The sequence below is a fragment of the Pseudopodoces humilis genome, chromosome 6 (genome assembly GCF_049639895.1).
Source record: "Pseudopodoces humilis isolate 2021_Gansu_Grassland_sample_001 chromosome 6, ASM4963989v1, whole genome shotgun sequence".
In the NCBI taxonomy this organism is placed as follows: Eukaryota; Metazoa; Chordata; class Aves; order Passeriformes; family Paridae; genus Pseudopodoces; species Pseudopodoces humilis.
In genome coordinates, this window is record NC_142205.1 from 71023815 (window position 1) to 71046787 (window position 22973).

The 22973-nt window shown below is 47.8% G+C and overlaps 1 protein-coding gene across 5 annotated transcripts in view; it reads left to right on the forward strand.

Annotated features, from left to right (window-relative positions):
* Positions 1 to 22898, forward strand: part of RUFY3 (RUN and FYVE domain containing 3) — a 36706-nt gene extending 13808 nt beyond the window's left edge. For 2 of the 5 annotated variants that reach the window (XM_014260390.2, XM_014260389.2), the window contains 17 exons: positions 8788 to 8961; positions 9640 to 9757; positions 10982 to 11083; positions 11190 to 11313; positions 11514 to 11575; positions 11661 to 11726; positions 11830 to 11899; positions 12616 to 12708; positions 13077 to 13157; positions 13551 to 13718; positions 14441 to 14538; positions 17152 to 17271; positions 18420 to 18522; positions 19199 to 19275; positions 20396 to 20423; positions 20687 to 20761; positions 21053 to 22898. In XM_014260390.2, the coding sequence (XP_014115865.1) occupies positions 8788 to 8961; positions 9640 to 9757; positions 10982 to 11083; positions 11190 to 11313; positions 11514 to 11575; positions 11661 to 11726; positions 11830 to 11899; positions 12616 to 12708; positions 13077 to 13157; positions 13551 to 13718; positions 14441 to 14538; positions 17152 to 17271; positions 18420 to 18522; positions 19199 to 19275; positions 20396 to 20423; positions 20687 to 20761; positions 21053 to 21196 (1703 nt within the window). In that variant the 3' untranslated portion in view covers positions 21197 to 22898. Of the gene's footprint in view, positions 1 to 4628; positions 4733 to 5404; positions 5515 to 8787; positions 8962 to 9639; positions 9758 to 10981; positions 11084 to 11189; positions 11314 to 11513; positions 11576 to 11660; positions 11727 to 11829; positions 11900 to 12615; positions 12709 to 13076; positions 13158 to 13550; positions 13719 to 14440; positions 14539 to 14898; positions 16967 to 17151; positions 17272 to 18419; positions 18523 to 19198; positions 19276 to 20395; positions 20424 to 20686; positions 20762 to 21052 lie in introns of those variants that run through there. The other 3 variants (XM_014260392.2, XM_088055944.1, XM_014260394.2) reach the window with 3 other exon arrangements.
* Positions 22899 to 22973: the final 75 nt, after the last annotated feature.

Below are 22973 nucleotides of genomic sequence, written 5' to 3' on the forward strand. Positions count from 1 at the left end.
GCAAAGGTAGGCGTTATGAAGAAGGCAAAAAAAAAAAAGCTGTAGAATTGTGCCAAAGGCATAAGGAAGGGGGACAGTTTCTTCCTTAGAAATCAAGACATGTCACGTATATGTTGCAGTAAGTACCGAATCCGCCAGCTTGTTGGAATAAAGATTTGAAGCCTTCCATTTGCTGTCCCTCTGCTCTTGCTGCTTCTGGAGAGGTTTGTCCCTGGCCTCTCTTCACCATGTGATCAGCCCTCAAGCAGCCCTCCTGCCTTCAGAGCCAGGCACAGCAATTCCAGTCCTGCACAGAGCTTGGGAGCAACTAAGCAAAACTTACCTTCAATTAAAAACAAGCAGCAGATATTGAGTTGCTTGCAACCGTGTATTTTCCATATAACCTGTAGCGTGGCCGCTCAATTTAACAATTAAAGCAATAATACACTTTTCCAGTTGGTTGAAACAATTCTGTGGGCATATGAAAATAAGCAGATTCTGCTGTTTACTGTAAATCTGCTCAGATTAGAAAAATAACTTTTTTTTTTTTAAACAAGCTGTGATTCTTAATAAGACTCTCAGAACCTTACTATTCTCTGCAGGCCCCTCAAAATTAAATGTGACAGGTGAAGGGTGGTTGTTAAACTCGTTTGCGTGCAGTGTGTGATGGTCTTTGAGGCAACTTCAAGGATGGAGATCAAAACCACTGGGATTGTGTTTCTGTTCAATGTTGAACAGAGTGTGTGTATGGATGGCATTGAACACTGGTCTCAGCTTTGGAGAGAAGTTACAACAAACTTTTTTAGGCTGTTTTACTGCACGTTAAATTTCTGTCTGGAATAATCATGAGGAGCTTCACAGTAGATCTCCTCATGGGAATTTTTATCCTCATGGGATAACCTTGTAATAGCATCCAGAAGGAATACCTGTGCAAACGTGAGAGAACTTCCAAGAATTACAGTATTTCTCCTTTTGTTAGTCCTCATCTATTTGCACTAAGAGGAGAAATTAGAATTCAAATTTATAAGATGGAAAGATAAAATTATCTTTTCTCTAGGGCAGAAGCCAAGGTGAGACTTTTTATTCTTTTTTGGCCAGTAATTTCAAAGTGTTAGTTTCTGACATGTGGTTGTGTAGAATGCCCTGACGAGGAGTTGTAGAGCTCTTCAGGAAAAGCAAAAGTTCTTCTTAAAACCTCCTGCCCATTAATCTGTTGTACAGGTTATTGAATCATTTGTCAGATTTTACCTTTTCTCTGCATTTTCTACCCAAGTGTTTTTCCATGTTTCTTTGTGGACTTCAGAATGGTTCAGGGAAGCAGCATAACCTTAGCGGTTGTACTTTTGTTTTGCAAACTGGCAACTGTTAACTTGGGTTAGGGTTTCTCTAGGAGTGTGGAATAGGAACAGTGAAGTTGTGGGAGAGGTGGAATTTCTCAGTGCTTCTGGCCTTGCCCATTACAAAACAAATCTGACTCGTACAGAGAGTGGGAGGGATCTTTCAGGTGTGGACAACAACCTGTGTGAGATGACTCTGTAGTTGGAAAAAACCTCTTAAAACACATCGGGTGATAGAAACCCCTAAATTGATGAGAAGTCTGAAGGAGCTGGAGACCAGATTTAATGGAAGAAATGTGAAGTCAGTAAATGCAAGGTAAATGAATTGCAGCATGTTTGTGGTCATAAATCTTGGGAATAGCAGTTAGATCATGTAATCCAAACTTCAATTCAGAAATTACTCTAAAGAGCTGTTTTCTTGGTTTTTTTTAAGCTGTGTCAGTCTAAATGAAGTCAGAGCTGGGGAACTCGGGGCAGCTTTATATCCCTCAGAGGTGGAGAGTCCAAAGTGCTGCAGTGAAACCACTTGGGTGTCAACTGAACTGGGAAGTGAAAGATGGAGGAAAAAACCCAAGGGTTTGGGTTTTTATTTTCTTGGTGTAAACTATCAAGGACTACAATAGGATGGGAAATTTCCCACGGCAGTTAGTCATGTCTTTCCCTCTGAAATCAGGCTGATTGTGCAGAAACATTCCATGTAGCTGCACACAGTTGCAACACAGAGAAATTGGGTAATGATTTGATGGTAGTCATGTGGAGATGGGAGTAAGACTTAGGGTGGGATTGAGCTGTGACTTCATGTGATGTACACTGGTTGTTTATTTGTCCCATAGGTGTAATGGAGGGTGGGCTGGGAATTTCCAAGTTGTATGTACTTCTTTATTTCCTTTTATTTCCTTCTGGTTTGTTGCAGATCTTCGGCTGTTCTTCTGTATGCAAGGCTCTCTGTAGATGTGTGTATTTAGAGAGGGAATTTTTATGCAGTGGGTTTTAAAATAAATGTTTTTTTTTTAAGCTACCCTGTTCTGAGTAGATGGTTCCTAGCATGCCAGGCTGAAGACTGCCTAGTGGCTTCGCTGATTTTGGGCTTGCAGGGTGTTTGAACGCGATGCTGAAATGCTTTGCTGATCCCTTTTCTTTGTCAACGATTCCTGATCCGTCACGTTGGCAAACCCAGACTGAAAGAATTAGTTTTGTACCGCCCACAGCATGAACAGCATCTCCCTAATTTTCTTCCTTGACCTCTTTATTTGCTATTAAATGTATTCCTAAGGGAATGAATATCAGAATGCAGTTGTAGAATAGTAATGTGACCAAAGGTTCCCCTTTGATAATGAAGGAATATTTGTCCAGATTTGGGCCAAACCTTTCCCAGCAGCAGGGCTGACCTGGCACCATCACTCAGGACTTTCTATATCAAGCTCAGCTGTCACTTCCCAAAACTGACGCCTTGGGGTTTTTTTAGGTTATTTTACTGACAGCTCAGCTTCTCCTTAGGAGTTTGTTTAAAATTTCTGTACTTACACATAATTTTTAAAATCCTGACCTACTTAAAAACTTGTGACCTTTTCTTTCCAACGGAGTAAACCGTGTGAGGGTGGGCAGGCCCTGGCACAGGGTGCCCGGAGAAGCTGCAGCTACCTCTGGATCCCTGGAAATGTCCAAGGCCAGGCTGGGGTGTCCCTGCCCATGTAGGGAACAGGGGCAGGGGGTTGAATGGGATGAATTTCCAAGTCACTTCCAACCCAAGGCAGTCTGTGATTCTGTGATTCTATTTCATCTCTCTTTGGAGGATCTTGGTTCTCCTGTCAAGATGCTCTGTGTGAGGTGATGCTCATTGGTTCAGAAAGGTTTCGACTCTCAACTCTATTTTAGCCTAATAACTTCAAACCTTAATAACAAAGTAAATGTCGAGCAGCAGTGTGAAATAATTTTGATGCTGTTGCATTCTCCTAGGGTTTACTTGTAAAAGCTTTCTTTGGCTTGGGAAGGTATCCCTGCTCCTTCAGTGGGATGCTGCTGCTGGGTCAGCAAAGGGAGTGACTGTAAAACCCTCCTTTGTCCAAATACCAGATGGGATTTTCCTGATTCAAATATTAGAGACAGGTTCTCTGGTCCCTTCCTGAAGAACTGGCTCGAGTGTTCATTGCAATGGGATATTCAGTTCCGTAATACTAATCTTCCTGGGAATCTGGTTGAAATGAGTTAATTGCGTTAAGGAGACTTAAAAGCTTTGGTCATCCAAGTTTTCTAAACTTGGTACATACCGAGTTCAATCATTTCCATCATAATCAAAAGTATTGAATTGTTCACACCCCGTAAGGACCATGGAAAGCTATAGAGTTATAGAGCTATAGAGTTTCAGTTCTTTGTGATTCTTCTGTGGGAAGTTGTTTTTCCCCTCACTGTTGCTTGATGGAATTTCCGGACAAGCGGGAAAATGTACAAGAAGCAATGAACTCTATGCAAAGTGCAGCTGGATGCATGGAGAAGGAATGAAAATAGGAAAGAAAGTGCTAATTAAGTAAGTGTGTGTTTTTGCCTCTAAATCTATGCAAATGCCGTAGTAGCAGTTGAAATTCATGCAGTGCCTGCTATAGTAGGAAGGTGGGGTTATGGCTTGTAGGGATAGAAGAGAAGAAAATATTTGGGACTCCTTTGGATATTTCTCTGGGAGCTTTACATGGGTTACTTGCTAAGGGTTAAAAATAAATGAGAAAGATGAAATGAAGCCTGTCAGTTCTCTCTGGCCCTGTCAGCCAGGTACTGGTAAATCTGGTTTTGGTTATATTCTCCACCCTGTTTATGCTTTGGATTAAGAGAGAAATCCAACCTCTCGGTGTTAGATAAAAGACCTTGCAGTGGTGGTGTGTGGCTTCCCCTCGCTGTGTGCAGTAGGGATCCCAGGATGATCAGCATCATGCGAGTCCCAGGATCCTGGGAAGCGTCAGAGACAGCTCTGTCCACCGCACTGAGGTTCAGTCTCTGGCTCTTGGGAAGCCGTGACACCTGCCAGGAGAGCCCCAAAGCCATCGGTGTCACACGTGGGGGAGAGCATCACCAGCGATTCCTCCTCGAAGCAGCAGGGTTTTTCCTCCGGGGACAGTCCTTGTTGCTGCTGCCGCCCCAGGAGAACACTGGTGGAAGTGTCAGCTTTGGAGGAAAGGGTTCCGAGTGCTGGCTGTGCATTGCCCGCTGTCAGGGCTTGGCTCCTGCTGGGCAGCGCTGCTGCACCTCGGGGTGTCCCCAAAGCCTCCAGCTGTTGTTCCAGGCTCCCGGGCCAGGGGGCTGGCACTGCCGGAGTGTGGGAGGGAGGAGGGCCCGGCAGGCTCTGGACTTTGCTCGGGGCTGGAGGACGGAGCCCTTCCCGTGCCTCGGATGTTGTGGCCACGGTGGTTCGCGCTGGGAAGCGCTGCGTGAGTAGGGAGTGAAAAATGCCCAGCCTCGCTGGGTTTGGAACGGGGGCTTAGTGGGTGTGCTGAAACCGGTTCTGCTCGTCCTGCCTGCTCCTCTCCCAGGATAGCTGCTCGTCCCACCGAGAAGTGATTCCCTGGCTGAGTCCTTAGGGGATCACCATTGGCCTGGGAGCCGTATAGGGCTCGGCTGGGTCACCTCTGCCCTTTGGGGCCAGGGTCAGAACAGAGCTTAAGCTCTGTTGAGCCTTAAAAATGCCCTCAGTGTGTGTTGTCCCTGAACGTGCCTGCTTCCCACGTGTGGCTGTTTCCCTGCCAGCAGCTCTTCTTGGGACTGGATATGAGGAAATGGAAGCAAAAGCTGATGTTGCGTAAATGTCACAAGTTCGGTGCTTTTATTTTAAAAATTAAGTAATGCTTTTGTTGCTTTTCTTTTTAGGATGTGCTTTACAGAAATGTTGCTTGTGTTAATGCAGAAACAAAGCTTTTGTAGCTTTACTGAGGCCTGCCCTGGTCTGCCTCTGGGAGAAAAATGCTTTGCTCTGTTGCTTTGTGCAGACTAACAAACCTTTTTGACTTGCAGATCTCTTGCCACTATGAATTAAGTCTTGTATGATGCAAATCTCCCTTTCAGTTATGCTTTTCTTACACCTTGATTTTGAATCTTTCCTTTAGATCACGGCTTGCATGACGTTTTTCTTTCTTTTCCTTTCCTTTTGCTGTTTGCAAAGACTCTTGGGAGGATTTGACAGATGTGGTGGAGCAATTGCGCGATGATTCCGAAGGTGCGTTCCACACCCACATCTCACAGCTCTTGTTTGTGCTAATCGTTGGCTTCTGCACTATTATTTTGAGCCTGAGTGCAAAATGCAGTTAGTTTTCCTTTCCAGTAGCTGTGGCTTTCTTGCATTTTCTTGGTGTTGCTTAAATAAATGTTTGCGGGGTTTTTTTTTGGTATTTCGGCTTGAGGCGGTGGTAGAAGAAGTGAATCAACGAGGGATATTTGCCTTCTCCTAAATGTTTGCAGAGGCAGTAGTTTCCTGAGCCTGGCAGAAGCACAGCTTAAAAGGTTGCAGCAACATATGGAAGCTGAATTTTAAAAAAATATTTCTGAAATCACTCCGAAGCTTCAGATTTTCTGCAGTATTTCTGTCTAGGTTCTTCAGATTTTCTGGCAGTATTTGTCAAGGCTTGGCAAAAATGATTCTAAAACTTGTATTGCAAATTTCTGTTAGAACTTTTGAGGTACTAAATGAGAAACTTATTTATAGAACTTCTTTCTTGATTTTTAAGAAGCTGCAAATGTGAAATAGATGAATCCCCAATGTAGCAAGTGATCAAGCAAATTGATGATGAAATAGAACAGCTCCTGTTTGGGACTCAAGTGTTTGCAGCACAAAAGGTTGATGTTGTCGTGCACTGAGCACTGTGAGCCTTGCTGCTCGTCTTCCACCATGGTTCTGTGCTGGGTGCTGCCCACAGGCAATGTCCTCCTCTCCTGGCACAACAGCCCCTGCTGCTGCTTCCCAGAAAGGGGAATTTTCCAAGGCAGGCTTTAAGGAAGAAAGGGGTTGAGTCTTTTTTTTTTTTTTTTTTTTTTCATAAAATACTGTATAAGTAGTTTTGCATTTATTTTGTCAGGTGAGAGGTGTTTCTCTGCCACACGGAAGCGGCCGTGCTAAATTTCAGGTTGCTTTAGGTTGGTGTTGTTGATGTAAGATGAAGACCTTGATGAAATGCTAATGAATTGGCATTGCTTGCAGTGGGGTTGTTCACTTCTCCAGTGTCTCATCATTCCTTGTCTTTGATCCAAGTTTTAGCTTCATTTTAGTTGCTTGTTTTAGAGTATGTATGAGGAGTGATAAAATTTATTGTCACCAAATGACAAGTACCAAGACCAGTCCCAGCTTAACCCTTTGAGATCCTGTCTTGCCTTGACTCTTTCTTGACTTTGAGGTTCCTGAGTACAGATTGTACTTTTTAAGCAAATCACAGGATTCTCGAATGCTTTTGAAAACATCTTCATGGAAGCAGCTGCTTAGAAAACATGTCTGTTCTGTAGAAGCTGCAGTATTTAAATAACAAAATATCCCAGGAGTTTGCTTCCTTCATTTGAAACCCAAACCCTGTGCAAAGGCAAGGTTCAGGGGCTGGGGATTTACTTTTTGAGGTTTATGACATGGGCTGTGTAGGAAGGGCTGAGGTTTTGCAGTTAGAGGCAGAAGGAAGTTGGAGAAGGTTCCGGCTCGGATGGAGCGTGCCAGCTCCACACCAGGATCCGACTTAGCCCAGTTTGAAGCCAGCCTGACAGTTTTGCTGTGGAAAAGTCAGCCTTCCCTGCCTACCCTGCCTTCTTTAAAGGTGTGCGTGGCGCAGTACGTAGAGCAAGAGTTACCAATTACTTAGCATTAATTTTTGGAATAAGCCTTGGGGATTTGATCCAGTTTCACACTATCTAAGGTAACTGGTTTGCAAGATGAGAGAATCTTTGATAAACCTCACTTGCAGAGCACAGCTGCTCACAGCAGACGAAGGAAGCAGAAACCTTGGATTAGTGTGATACGGTGAAAATATTTTTCTATTGGAATTAGCCAATAACCACAGCCAAGGGAGCATTTTCTTTGGTGCTCCCTTGTACAGTTCCTTTAATTCTGCTTGGGGATTGGTTTGCCACCCAAGCAGAATCACTGTGGATGCCTTGCTGCCCATCAGATCAGCGGCCTTGGCCAGTGAGGAGATGTGGTGAGAGAGGATGAGGAGGAGGTCTCTGTGTGTTTGCTGTACTGCTCAGGGTACCTCCAGGCAAGCCAGACCCATCACTTCAGGCAGCAGTGGTCCTGAAAGGCAATCAAAACACCTCACAAAGTGGAGTCTTTCTGCAGTCCAGTGCTGCTCTGAGCATTGCACTGCTAAATCACTGCTTGAAAGTTCTCTAAGCTATGGAAGTAAATTTGGAGAAGGAAACTTCTGACTTGACTCTGAAGAAGGGGAGTGAGAGAAGCTCTGTCCTGAGCTGCCTTTGGAGGAGCTGAACAAATGAGCTGTGGTATCAGGTTTGGATGCTGCCGCTACCCTGGCTCTTCCCTCTCCCGGATTTTTCCCAACCCGCAGTGACGCGCACTCAGGTGTGCGTGTGTTAGCTGTGCTCTTGGCTCTCTTTCTGGCTGGTGGGTGCTGACAGGGTGCCTCTTGCTTAGATCTGTAGTCTGAGGTATCCTCTGGTCAGGTCTCTGCTGCCAGGAGCAGCTAGTTCACTCCTGGAGGCAGCAGCTTGCTTCAAGGATCCCTGGCTGTTGGCAGCAGCCCTGGATAAATGGGCCTTACAGGGATGAAACTGCCTGTACCTGGGAACTGGAGCTCAAAACTTGGGTGTGAGTAGCAGGTCTAAAGGTCTAGATGTTTATAATACGGTAGAGGAAGAATATAATCCTGGGAGACCTGTGAGTTTGGGGATTATTAGAATGACCTGTCAGGAACCATGAAGATCAGATCCTCACTGGTGAAAATCAGTGGCAGTGTTAAAACCAAGAGAGAGAAGTGGGAGTCGGCTCCATGGTACATCTAAGCTTAAAAAAATAGTCTTGAGGAAGAGAGATGGAAGTTGGGATAGAGACACACATTGCTGGATAAGTGTGAGGGGGTCCCAGGTGATCTCTAGATGGAAGAGCAAGCCACAAGTGGAGGATTCTTACCGGTTGGTAGCTGGGGATGTGACTTGGAACAAGTGATGGCTATGCCGGTCAGGGACACCTTGTCAAGGTGCAAAGCACAGGATGAACACCAGGCTCCAAATGTCTTTCTTGAAAATAGGGAGTTCCTGTAGTTATTTCAAGTATTAAGTATGATACATTGGGTGCTCCCATGGCATTGTGGCTTGGGCCCTAAACTGCTAGTTGATGTTGGTTTTTCTCCACAAAAGGGCTGCAGAGTGCCTCCTGTGAAACTCGCTGCCCCAAAAATGCCTTCCAAGCTGAGGGGAAAAAAAAGAGCAAGGTGGGGTGTTTACTCTAATAAAAGCAGTTTTTGTTGCTCAGCAGCGTTTTCCTTGCCTGTTGCAGACCCGAATTACCTCATGGCTAACGAACGCATGAACCTGATGAACATGGCCAAGCTGAGCATCAAGGGGCTGATCGAGTCGGCGCTGAACCTGGGCCGCACGCTGGACTCGGACTACGCCCCCCTGCAGCAGTTCTTCGTGGTGATGGAGCACTGCCTCAAGCACGGCCTCAAAGGTAGCTCAGGCTGGGCACAGAGCATGGGCACAGGGGGAACAGAGCTCTGCAGCCTGCACAGGACTCAGGAGAGGCTGAGAGCGGTCACTCATGTGATGGCAGGGGACAGGGCAAGCAAAAGGAAGGCACAGAAACCTTCTGCAGGGGTTGCTATGTTTGAAACAGCAATTGGAAATCATTTGTCCTGGATATAACTCAGTGATTAGCTTGGCTTTTGGTGAGCTCGTGACTCCTTGTTCTGCACTTCCTTGTCAGCTTTAGGAATGCATTCCCTTGCTGGAAGAGGAGCTGCAACCCTGGAGCTCTGTTGTCAATAGCTCTGTCTATTCAGGGAGGGCTTGGGCTGTGTGCAGCTCATGGCTTGAGGCTGCTTTTAAATCAGAGCATGTGTTTGAGTGTGAAATCTTGAGTCACAGCTCAAATGGCCAAGTACAAACTACCCTTTAGGTGTTGCCCTTGTGTGGTAGGAGATGGGAAACAGAGGGCCATGGAAACAGGTGGACTTTAGGGCCCTTCCCACCCAAACCATCCTGAGATCTCAGGATACCAAGTGCCTGCCCAGCAGCAGCCCCAGAGGAACCATTCTGGCAGGATTTGGCTAATTTGTTCACTTATTTGACAATGTGTTATATCAGCACGGGTCTAACAGGTTAATTTTAATTTCTTTTTGTTTTTTAGCCAAAAAGACTTTCCTTGGGCAAAATAAGTCATTTTGGGGACCTCTAGAATTGGTAGAAAAACTTGTTCCTGAGGCTGCAGAGATTACAGCAAGTGTTAAGGATCTCCCTGGGCTGAAGTAAGTACACTCCTTTATTGCCTGAGTATATAATATGGGTTTTATTGTGAGAAGGATCCTGAAAAAGAGAAGGAAGGGCAAACAGAACCTTCAGGAATACATCTGTCACCTGCAGATAAAAATGGATTATTGCTCTCTTACCCTTCATCAGGCATCTGCAGCAGGAGAGCACAGGATATATTCTTGTCCTATTAGAATGTGGCAGCTTAGCAGTGCATTTACTGCTTGTGTGCTTTACTGAACATTTACAAAGTCAGACTCCAGAGGAAGGGAATTAACAGCAAAGTTATAGCAGTTTATATAGTTTTGAGGCTGATGTAGGTAGTTCTTCGTTTAAATAACTTGAGGTAAAGTGTATGTGAGAGGAGAAGATGGTAATTTGTGTTCAAGAGGGGAGGCTAAAAGCCACAGGATGCATATATTACTTGTTAAAGTTTTGTAGGAATTTCAGACATCACTTCCAGGCTTGCCTAGTTCATGGTAAAAGAAACTGTAAGAAGCTTTTAGCTTGGAATAGAAAAAAATGGGTAAGGAAGCTTTTGTGTGAGCATGAGGGCTAAGGATGGAGTCATCTTTGCTGAAAGAATAGGTGGGTAAATTCAATAACTTGCTTTTGGGTTAGTTTTTAGTCACGTGCATATGGGCAAGTGCTTTTCCTGGAGATCTGTGCAGGATTCGTCCAGCAGCTGACAGGAGCAGTGCTGTGCCAGGGCTCCTGGTACCTCTTCCTGGTGGGTAATAGGAAATGAATGCAAGTAAAGGACAGTTTGAGAGTGCATTTCTAAGCCTTGTGTTCACAGTGACCCTTCAGAATTGCCAGATGCTGTCAGTGACTCAGGAGTGGGCAGTACTGGCCATGGCTTCCTTGGGAAGGAGTGGTGTTGAGCAGCTGTGCTGCTTTGTGCATGTTCCTGGGACTTAGGCAGAACTGGTTGTGACTCAGAAGGTGTTGAGCTGAAGCAGCTGATGTGTCTGGCAGTATCCAGCAGGGATAACGCCAGGGAAATCTTTTTAGTATGGCAACAAAAGCATCATGAATGACGAGACAAAGGGTGATGGCTTTATTGGTCTGGACCTCTTCGTACTTGGATACCTTTTCTTTCTCTGCACCAGTGCCAGCTCTGCCTTGGAACTGCAGAAACCTGGGGCAGGGTGGGGTTGTTAGAGCTGTTGGTGACTGTGCCTCACAGGGTGTCTGGAAATACTTGTTTCTGGCCTTTTCAGGACACCTGTGGGCAGAGGAAGAGCTTGGCTTCGCCTGGCTCTGATGCAGAAGAAACTTTCAGAGTACATGAAAGCCTTGATTAACAGAAAGGATCTTCTCAGGTGAGTGCTGGACTCATTCTCAGTTGGGTTCACTTGTGCTCTCTTTTAAGATCTTGGTTACTTTTCCCACCTCACTCCTCTGTGTCTCTTGGCCTGCATCCCACAGTGAATTTTACGAGCCCAACGCGCTGATGATGGAAGAGGAAGGTGCCATCATTGCTGGCCTCCTCGTAGGTCTGAATGTCATCGACGCCAACTTCTGCATGAAGGGAGAGGACCTGGACTCCCAGGTACTGGATATTCAGTTAATGGGTTTGTTCTGCTCATTTAATTTGGAAAATGAATTTTGCATAGCTTACTGATGTAATGAACCCTTGCTGAAGTACAGCAGGTGCTGATGTTCTAACTCTAAACTTCCACACCTGGCAACTGTGTGATTTGGTCTTAGGAACCAAGTGTTTCATGCCAAATGGAATTTTTTCTTTTCCAGGTCGGGGTTATCGATTTCTCCATGTATTTGAAAGACGGGAACAGCACGAAAGGCAGCGAAGGGTAGGTGCACACACAGTTGTCTTCCTGCCCCCCTCTTGGGAATGTGTTTTCAGGTGTTGCAGGCTGCCCTGTTTCTTTTTTCCAGAGATGGCCAGATAACTGCTATTTTGGACCAGAAGAACTATGTAGAAGAACTCAATAGACATCTAAGGTAAAACATGTTCTCTTGGTTCTTTATTATCTTGTACAACAAAAGACAAAACAGGATTTTAAGAAGTGAAGGGATTAATGTAGGGTTTTTTTCTCTTCAACAGTGCTACAGTAAACAACCTGCAGGCCAAGGTGGATGCCTTGGAGAAATCCAACACAAAGCTGACTGAGGAGGTAAGTGTCGTGGAAAACTACTGGATGCCTTGGCCTTTGGGAATTAGGGATTAACCAGAGAGGGAGGGGTTCCTTTCACATGTCTGGTGTACAGAATGAGGGGTGTTGAATGATAGAACTGGAATAGCTGATCTGTCAAGGAGTTGCACTGGCTGGCTCTGCTGAGCACAAGCTGGAAAATCAACTGTATGGTTACGTAAATTTGCGAAAAGTAATGGAAAAAATGTCATTCTAAGTGAGATGTCCAGCCCAAGCATGAGAATCAGCGGGTTTCTCATAGGTGCAGTCTGTGTTTCAGCACAGGTCTGCAGCTCATTACTGATGGCATAAATGTCATAAAATGTTTTGGGGTCAGTTCCCTGGTAGGAGATGAGCTGTGTCACACGTCACAGCAGCCACGAGTTCTGTTTGGGTTTGTCATAGGATAGCATGGCCAGTCCCTTGGAGTGTCTCTGAGTTGCTCCTCTGTGTGAGCCTTGTGTGAGTTGTGAGTTACGAAGCCAGAAGGAGTTTCTGGAGTTCCTTTTGCCTTTGACCATACACTTAGATGAATCTGTTGGTCTGCAGTGCTGTCATCCCTGGGAATTCCTGTGAGCCAGGTGTCCTGTCCCTAAGGGTGCTGTGTCCAGCCAGATCTTCCTCATCTGGTGGGGTCAAGAGAGAAACAAACCAGTGAAGTATGTTTTTGATGCGTTACTGTTACATTTTGTTCCCAGCTTGCCGTTGCCAACAACAGGATCATTACGCTGCAGGAAGAGATGGAGCGGGTTAAGGAAGAAAGCTCCTACATCCTGGAGTCCAGTCGTAAGGTTGGTGTGTGTGTGTGGTTGCTGAGCCCTGGGACAGGCCCAGCCTGAATGCCTTGTTTGGAACAGGCTTTGATCCCTTGTGTGTCTCACACAGACCCCACGGTGGATTAGAGGAACGGCGGGTGGGCCCTGTGCAGAGGGAACAGATGGGCCCTGGCCATAGGGATGGAGCCAGGAGCTCCCACGGCTTACAGCTTGCTGGGCAAGGTGTCAGGGGACAGGAGGGAGGGGGACAGGGAAAATCAGGAAATAGGAGTTGTGCTGGTTTGTCCTGAATCGTTGGAGAATTCCAGATGTTGGGGAAAAGCAATAATGAAGCCAAGCGAGGGCTGGCAGTACACATGAGCTGTGTCTCTCTGTTACCTCAGGCCACCAAGGACAGAACTGCTGACGGGCAGGCGCTGACTGAGGCACGGAAGCAGCTGAAGGAGGAGACTCAGCTGCGCCTGGTGAGTGCTGGGGGGGCTCAGGGCTCACCCCCCTAAGCTGCAAAGGGTTTGCTGCCCTGCTGAGCTCTTGTTCGATCCATGCCTGGGGAGAAAAATGCCTGACCCGAAGGTATTAAGGGCATAAAATCTGCTTTAGGAAATACAGTCTTTCTAAGGAAAGACTCCTCCATCCCAAAGACCAGGCCCATGTAGAATTCCCTGACTCTCTGCTAGCCACGCTGCACACCTGGCTCCGATCCTGAAAACTGGGGAGTTCTTCTCCTTAAGGCACGTGGCGGCTGCGTGACTCTGAGGTTGTGGCAGTGCAGCAGACTCGTGCGCAGGAGGGAAGGGTGGTTACCCCTGGGTCATGAGGGGAACTCCTGGAAATGCTGAGAGCTCCTTGTGTTGCAGGATGTGGAGAAGGAGCTGGAGGCGCAGATCGGGATGCGGCAGGAGATGGAGCTGGCCATGAAGATGCTGGAGAAGGATGTCTGTGAAAAGCAGGATGCGCTGGTGGCACTCAGACAGCAGCTGGATGATCTCAGGGCTCTAAAGCATGAACTGTCTTTCAAGCTGCAGGTAGGGAGCTAAGGAAATGCAGGGAATTCCAGATGAAAGTGGAAGCTGCTGTGCATTTATTCCTCCTGCCTGTTGGAAAGGTGCTGGGTGTGGAAGGGTCACAGGCTGTGCAGCACACTCCTGTCCTGCTGTGAGAACACTGGAACGTGGTGGAGGGTAAAGGTGAACGCAATTTCTTCCGAACAAAAATCCATCATGGTCCAGAAATTTGTGTGTGAGACAGGGGAAAGCACCTTGTGTGGTTTTGTGATGTGGAAAGAGCAGTGAGAGCTCGTGTTCCAGCACAGTCTGGTGTGGAGGGCCCCAGCTGTAACTCTGGTGTGGTGACACGAGCAGACTCTCCTAACAGCAGCATTCAGAATAGATCCTAAAACCAACCTGACACCGGCAAAGAGTTGCTTTTGCTCTCCTTCAGCCAACAGCTGTGTTCAAAGCAGCTGAATTAAATTAAAATAGGGAATACTAGCAGGCACTGCATCATACATTTTCCATAGCCAGCGAACTGCAGGGATGGTGGCATTGCCCTGTTGCGGGGTCCAGATGGAGCCTGCACCTCTGCAGTGAGACATTTGTCCTCCCAATCCTGACCTGGCATTTGCTTTTCCAGCACTTCTTCCTGCCTTTTTACATTCTGCCCTGTTGTTTCATAAACCAAATGATTTATGGGGGTTTATTTGGGATTTACTGCTCTTTACACGAATGCCCACTGCTCCTTTTCCCAGAGTTCAGACATGGGAGTGAAACAGAAGAGCGAGTTAAACAGCCGCTTGGAAGAAAAAACAAATCAGATGGCTGCCACCATCAAACAGCTGGAACAAAGGTAAGACAGGAAACTTGGACCACGATCCACTGGTGTGTCCGTTAGTGTTGTATCCCATGGATCCAGCATGGGCCAGGGGAGAGTCCTGGTGCTGTGCTAGACAGAGCTGCCTGAGGGGAGCAGTGGGAGCAGCACCTCTGGGACTTGGTTAATGAGTAGAGCATTGTGCTCCCTTGGGTGCTCTCAGTTTAGGGTTTATATTGGGATCGGGTCTCAGTAAACAGGGTGGTTTTCTTTGTAACAAGTTGGTGTTGGAAAATGTTTCATGATATCTACTCAGCTAATTCACGTGTTCTTTTTCTCTTGCTGTTTTTATTTTTTCCATTTTCTCATCATCCTCATTCTGACTTACTTACACAGTGAAAAGGATTTGGTGAAACAGGCAAAAACCTTAAATAGTGTAGCAAACAAACTGATCCAGAAGCATCATTAGACGTTTTTATGTCTGGCCGCCTCACAGCTCTGACATCAGAACTCATTTATGAGGGGAGAACTTGAGAATTGCTAAAAGCAACTGTTAAAATGTTAATTGTCACCTAAAATTGATTTGGAATTTGCCGAGTTTTTAAAATCAATGAGTTTTTCTGCCGCGATTTAGTCGGGTACAAAAATCCCCAACCCTGCCATTTAAAGCGTGTTCAAGTACCAAGGAGCTGGCCACTGAGCGCCCGGGAAAGCGTCAGGAGAGGGCGAGGTGGCTGTGCCCAGCCGCTGCCGTCAGCGCGTGCGGCAGCACCGCCCTCGGGACCGCGGCCAGCTCGGGACAGTCAGCTCCTTTTCTGTATTGCCCTTTTGTGAAGTAGATGAGAAATGCATCCCTGGAAGTTGTTGACAGTAGTTGTGTGCGTACCCCGAGCCCTTCCCCGTTCTCTTCTGGTGTGTGGGTTCAGCCCCGAGTCCGAGCCGAGCGGGCGCGACGCTGGCCCGTCACCGGGAAGAGCGGCCCTCCCGTAACCGGCCTGCCTGGATTCTGCCTTAGGGACTTGGGGGGAGGGCGGGGACTTATCCTTATTCCTTTCAACTTCATGTGTCCAGAATTAGTAGCTGTAGGTGTCTTAGAGTAACCCGATAGAGTGGTAAGTTCAGTGGAAACCTCCTTCTCTTTGCATTGCTTCTACCTCTGCCAGGAATCCCTCCAGACAGCCTGTGGTCCTTCCCGACCCGAGGAAGTGGAGGAGAAGTGTTTTGGGAGGTCTTTCCCCTTCCCAGGAGGGGAAGTTACCGGTATTCTAAAAAATAATCTGATCTTCATTCAAAGGAAACAAAAACACATTAAAAAAAGAAGGAACCCGGTGTTCAGCAGTGGGGAGTGGAGATGGAAATGTGCTCCTTGCCCTTCTCTTGTCTGAGTAATTGGTGGCTGAAAAGAATTGCCTTTTACACTTCTTGCATTTTCTTCTGAGTTTGCCTTGCTCAAAACAAATGGAATTTGCTAATGGAACAAGAGCTAAAGCTTGGAAACGCCTCTCAATAGGAAAAATAATTGCCAGTTTAACACCCTGGTACAAAATCTGAAGTAACTGTAGCTTGAACTATTATAAACTAACAGTCTCTGATCCCTGAGGTTCCTGTGCTGGCCTCTCACAGGCTTTAGGTCGATAAGGGCTCCTCGAGATCTTTCTTTCTTCTGGAAGGTTGGATTTGGGGAGTTTCTGTGTCGAATGAGGGGTTTTTCGCTCTGGTGAGACGCCTGTAGTAATTCTATGGTGCCAGTTCTCCCTTTGACCTGTGGGACGGTGCTCCTTGGGGCAGCGGGTGGCAAATGCGACCAACACAGGAGGGAACACCTCGGTGTGTTTAAAAATCCACGGGGCTCAGCCTGCTCCCCGCGGATGTGAGCGCGGCCACCGCGGGGCTCGTTCCTGGCTCCTGCTGGGAGCCTCCCTGCCGTGCCTGAGCCGCATGCTTCAACCTATAAACTCACCCCTCGGTAACCTGCTACTAGAAACTCATCCTAACTCCCTGGAGAATAAACAATCCCAAGGGAAAGGTGGAAGCTTTGATGGAGGTGTGCGAACAGGTGGCATGGGCAGGAACCGCCCTGACCCTTGGTGCAGTTCTGCTGTAGGAACAGGGGGTGGGATGGTGAGGTTTGTGCTGAAATCAGACAGATTTAAGGATCTGGCTGCTTCTGATGTCAGGCCCCGAGAGGGAACGTGGTGGTGTACTGATGCCTGGGGCTTGAGCCCAAGTGTCCATCCACGGGAGAGACCAGGAACATGCACTAATTCTCAATAGAGTAGCTACAACCTATGTTGCAAGTTCCAGTTACCTGTGCAAAGCTGAAATGTAACGTACATTAAACTCCAATTGGACCTAAAATTCTGTGTACTTGAGGTTTGCTTCGAATCTGGATAAAAGTGATGTTTTCTGTTTCTCATCTAATGGCTGTAAACTGTAGTGGTAGAATAAAAACTATTGAAAATGAGAGCTTCTGCCTGGTTCACCTACATTTTGCTTTGCTTTTAACTGTTTTCCTCCTTTCCATTTTTTTTCCATTCTCTTTTTTTGGCTTTACCTTTTCACTGGGATTTTTATTTGTTGGTTAAACTCAGTCTTCCTCCCCACCATGGCTTTTGTTTTTTATCACAAGTTCATGTGGCTCAAATCCAGATTGCGACAGGCAGAGAAGGACCGGCAGCTGGCCCAGCAGGACAACCGGCTCTTCAAGCAGGAGTTTGGGGACAAAATCAACAGCCTCCAGCTGGAAGTGGAAGAGCTCTCCAGGCAGCGGTGAAGAGACGCTTTTCCAACCTCTTTCCTGGGCTGTTGTTGCTGTGTCTAGGGGAGAGCAGGAGGGCTGATGGCAGAGGGAAGCAGGGGATGGAGAGGGAGTGAGGCGAGAGTCGTGTGTTAGGTGCCACCAGGTGTAACTCCAGGGAGGGAAATCCTTGCTAACAGCATCACTTGGTCACTGGCACAGGCTGCCCAGAGTAGTTGGGGATGCCCTGTCCCTCCAAGTGTTCAAAGGCAGGTTGGATAGATTTGGAGCAATCTGATCCCATGGAAGTTGTCCCTGCACGTGGCACAGGGTGGAACAGCATAGTCTGTAAGGTCCTTTCCAACTCAAACCTCCTGTGATTCTGTGATAATTGGGAATCCAAAGCTAACATTTGGATATCCCAACAGTTTGCTGCTCCTGGGCGGGGGATTGAGCAGCCGAGTCTCTGCCTGGAGCAGACACTGAAGGGGCTGGAGCAAGGGCAGTGATTTTGGTTGTCTTCCCTGACACACCGTACCGTGCTGTGGACTTTTTCCCCATTTGAAACTGCTCTTACTTTTGCTGGAAGCCAAACAGAAACCTTGTCAAAAGCCATCACATCTTCCCCTGCAGCTTCATCACTTGAGCAGCATCAGGGACACAGACAAATCTCTTTCCTTAAAACAGAAGAGTGTCTCCTGCAGCCTTGACACGTCTGTGGCTTGCTGCAAGGTCACTGGGATGAGTTCTGTGGGAGCATTGCTGGATGCAGGGAGGTTTTTGTCCCTTCTTCCCCTGCTGGCCCAGCTTTTTCTTTCCCTTTTCAAAAAGCTGCTCTGACAACCAGAAAATGGCTGTGGTCAGCAGTTGGTGCGAGGTCCTGGGCGTGCGTGGGTGAGCTTAGGAGAACAAGGGCAAATGGGTCTGGTTTTGCATCAGTTGGATGCGTTCTGTGTCCAGCTGATTCTGCACTCGTAAATTCTGCCAGGATTAGATGAAGGACTTGGAGATTTTTCATTGACACGTTACGGCTGAACATACCGCGAGACAGCTTTGGGTTCCAGGAGGCAGTTTTAGCTCTTGAGTTAGGGGTGTGAAGGAAGGGTCAAACAGTTCATCAGTTGTCAATGCCAAGTGTCCCCAAACCATCTTTTACTCACAATTCCACCTGGTATTCCAGGAGCCAGCTAGAACTGGAGCTAAGGCGGGAAAGAGACAGATGGTCTCACAGTCACCAGCGCAGCCAAGAAAGCAAAAAAGGCCCAAAGAATTGGCTCAGACAGGTAACGTGACTTGGGTTTTGGCTCGGGTTTGAGGTACAGTTTCCCTCGGCTTGGCTTTTACTGAGCTTTCTCAGGCAGTAAATGTTTGTTGTTCATGTGCCACAACCAGAGGAGCTTTGGGAGGATTTTTAGACACTCTGAACAGGCAGTTGGAGTTGGAACGAGAACTGCGCAGTAGCAGAGATGGCTTCTGCGGTTCTTTGTTTCTCCTTGGTCTGCTTGTATGGTGCAGTTTTGTCCTTTTTGACCAGTATTACAGGATTTCAGTGAAGTGCTTTAGGCCTCATGGTTCTGCTGTGACCCACGTCTCAGCTGGGGAGAAGGGGAGGATTCTTTTCTTTGCTAGCTGGGAAAGTTTGTTTCTGGTCAGCTTTTACAAAACCTCTCCAGCCCATCCTCGTTCTCAGGCTCTGCTCTGCAGATAAGAACTGGTGGCTGTGGTGTTTGTGCTAACAGGAGGTGATGGGACCCCTGCCCACCTCCGAGAGGCACGGTCCCCTCTGCTCGCAGCACAGGGAAAGCACTGAGAGCTGCTCCCAGGGGAAAGTGGGACCCACATAGCCCTCTGTGCCAAGGAGTGGCAGTAGCAGTGCCAATTGTCCCCTTGCAGTGTAGCAGGAGTGAAACGGGAGTTTTCCTCGAGTGCAGCTCATGGGTCAGTGTTTCCTTTTGGCAGGATGGGAAGCTCAAAATCGAGGAAGAAAATACTAAACTGAAGCAGCCACTGAGAGAGGACAGCGTCCTGACACACAGGTAAGGAAGGAAACAAATCTCATCTCTGTCTCTCCTTTTCCAAGTCCTGCTTTCCCTTCTCCCATTTCTGTGCCAACAGGGAGTTTGGAATAGTCCAACTTGTCTTTTTAAGAAGGATTTCCAACCTCATGCCCTTTGTTGAGTTCTCTGCTGCTTTTCCATAGCTCTCAAAGGGAAGGAGGGGGTTCTGGTGTTTGCCATCAGTGCTTTCAGTTGGGAAAAGCTCTGTGTCTCTCCCATTTACCTGTGATTTTTTTTCTATCTAAATCTGCTGTTTGCTAATTTTTCTGACTGGAGAAACCTCAGTAAGCCAAATGCAAGACCTTTGGAACTCATGCCCAAAGTGTCTTTGGTGAGAGAAAGGAGAAGGGTGTTTGGACCTCCTAAAGAGAAACTGTTGGGGAAAGAGAACTTCAACTGAGATTTTAAGATGGCTGTGTAAAATTGTGGTTCAGGTCCCTTGTTGCCAAGCTGAATTATTACACAGGAGGATTCTTGTTGCAGGACTGTTGTATTTGCTTTTAGGAGTTAAAAGTTGTTTATAAAGCCCCTGGGCACAGCTCAGTGCTGAGGCTTTGGCTCGGGGAAGGAACAGCCCACTGGAAGTGCTCTGACTGTCAGGGCCCTGCTGCAGTGCCTCCAGCGCTCTCCATTGAGTTGATCTATGAGTTAATCAGGAAAATATTCTCTAAAAAATAGCATAAAGCAGTTCAAATCTGCTTTGCCAGATACTAAAAGCCTTCCAGGCCTGAGGTGCTTTTTACCCCTGTTTCACCTGGAGTGTGAAGCAAGGGAGGGTCAGGTGGATGGTTTACAGGCCCAGTGGTGCTTTACTGCTGTGTTTCACAGCAGGGCTAGGGATCAAACTTGCAGGCCTACCTTTAAAGCCAGTTTTGCAGCTCAACAGTCTCTTCTGTGTTCATGCTCCCTCTCTTCTGCTCTCCTGATGGCATTTTGCTATTTTTTCTTCTGTTCTTCCCATGGAACCAGGAGTGCTACTCAAAAATCTGGGGAGGGTTTTCAAAAGAGGATGAGGGCATTCCCTGATAGCACAGATGTTTTATTTAAAGGCTCTAGTGATGGAAGGCCTGTTCCAAGTGACACTGTTCTTCCCTTGTAGGTCACCCAGCAGCACGCAGCAAGAACAGGTGGGTGATTCTCCTTGGTTGTTTTGCTCTTTTCCTATAAATCAGCTGGATCAAAATCCACTCCTCCTCCGTGTGCCTGGCAAAGCACAGCCAGACCCCTGGAGTGCCAGTGGGGTGCCTTGTGCTGTCTCGTCCACTGGGAATTTCTGCTGCTGTCAGCTCGTTCCCAGTGAAAACCATGCTTAGTTCCCCCCTTGTTGCTGCCGAACTCTGCCACGGGAGCCACATAAATCAGAATGTCTTGGTTTTGGCTGGGGCTTTAGGAGCAGCTCTCGGGGCCTGGACACGCCGAGATCTGCCAGCTCTGCCAGCAGGAGGACAGCCGGAGCCAAAGAAAGGTCAGTCCTGGACTTGAACTGGCATCTCCCACGCCTGGTGACTGAGAGTCCCCTCTGCTTCTTGTGGAATCACAGATGGCTGCTGGTGACTTGTACCAAGAAATGAGCCCTTGCAGGCCCCTCTGCCCTTAACAGAGCTTGGTTAAATGCTGATGGGCTGATGGTTCTCTGCTCTGCCCTGTTCAGTGGTTTGGTGTTCCTCCCCCTTAGCAGCTTCTTCCCTTCTTTAGCTCAGTGCTTGTTGATCCACCAGGATCTGAACCTCTCCTCTGTTCTTTTCCTGCATTCCAGAACGTCTGCAAGAACTGTGGGGGCACCTTCTGTGAAGCCTGCTCGGTGCACGAGCTGCCCCTCCCGTCCAGCATCAACCCCGAGCGCGTCTGCAACCCCTGCCACCAGCGGCTCATCCAGCAGTATTCCAGCAGCCCCTTGTAGGGAGCGGCTGGCACTGAGGCGACAAACAATGGCTGGAGCTGACGGTGTTTCTGCGCTTGGTCAGGGGCAATGGGAAGACACTTGCCCATTTACTTTGGAGGTCAGATGGGAAGCAGCTTCTTGGTGATTAGAATCTCTTGTTACTAGAAGAACAGTCCAAGCCCTGTACCAAAAGCAGCCTGCGCTGTGCAGAATTGCATTGGGAATCTCAAGTGGAGCGGCCCCAGGGTGTGCCTGAGCAGTCTCAGGACTCTGGGAGCCCCTGCCCAAAGCAGAGCTGTTGTCTGCATGTGGAAGTCAGAAGCGTTCTCACCCTCACGTGTGCAGTGTGGGTGTGTGCTGCTGCTGCTGCTGCTGAGCAAATGCTCCCCAAAACCCAGCAGGAGCGTTGGTATTCCTCACGTCTGGCTGCACTTGAAATCCCATTTCCCCTTTTCCTTTTGCCCTGGACAGGCTGGCTCATCCTGGGAACCCCAGGGCGATGGTGTGAGCAGGGCAGTGAACACATCCTTCCTGTGTTTCCTTGGCTCAGGGCTCTGACCAGGGGCTTAGTCTGCACAGGGGCACCCCAAACCAAGCTGTGAATGTTCTGTTCCCCCTCTGTGCTTCAGGGGCTGGGCCCAGTCCCTGTCAGACAGAGGTTTGTGGCCATCTGGATCCACCTCTCCACCTCGCCCACACAGAAAAACATTGTTACAATAAACCTGGTATTTCACTTTCTGTTGGATCAAAACTAAATGGGAACACTTTTCACCTGATGCGAATTTTAATTGCACACACAGTTCATAGAGATTTCATGGTTCGTGCCATGTCATTCTTTGTTACTGTTCCCTCAAGGAAGTTTGTTAGTTCAAAAAGCATGGTGGCTTTTACATGTCACAGGAGTGTTTGCTCCTTTTCCCACTGGCACCTCCTGCAGTGCCTGACACCACAGAATGGCCTGTAGTTCATAGCAGAGGGATGCACTGGCGTGACAAAGGCACCGGGGTTTGTGCAGATGTTGGTAGGGGGCAGTGGTTAATTCCTGGGAGGGGATCTTCTAGTCATTAGATTGGCTGGAGGCACATCAAGAAGCCTCTTGGAGCTGAGGTACCGGCACAGTTGGTACTGCTCTGTACCAGGAATGGTCTCTCCTAGATCCTTTTACGACTTGGCACATTCAGCCACTCAGCTTCTCTGCTTTTTTGCCCCCCAGAACAGCTTCTGACCCATTTCCTTGCTGGTATCCCCTAAAGTATGGCAGGAGTTGTAAACAGTGTTGAAATACCAAAAGCCTGGAATGCAGGTGAATTCCTGAGTTCTCTGCAGGGGTGAGGCACTGGAGGTGGATGGAGAAAACACTGAATTTAGTGTCAGTAGTTTTGAGTACGTCCTGTACACATCCAGCAGTGTCAGCTCCTGCACCCAAGCCCAGTGTGACTCATTCCCCAAGGAGAAAGTAAGAGCCAGGCAATGCTGAGGGAGCAATTAACTGGAAATGGAGAATTAAGCTCCATGGATCAGGGAGGTGGCTGAGCCCCTCCAGAGCACATGGGACTGGCCTGTGGGAAGGTGGGAGCGGGACCTTGCTGGCTGCCAGCTCCCTCTGTGCTCAGGTACTCTGTGTGAGGCCAGGGTGGGCTCACACCTGGACCTTGGGAGTGGGGGGACAAGTTTTCTGATGTGAATTTTGTTCCACACAATAAAACAACTTGATCATTCATATCCTGCCTCCTCAGTGGTCTTTCCATCCCATTCCTCTTGGGCTGGAGGGATGAAAGGATTCAGAGTAACAGGG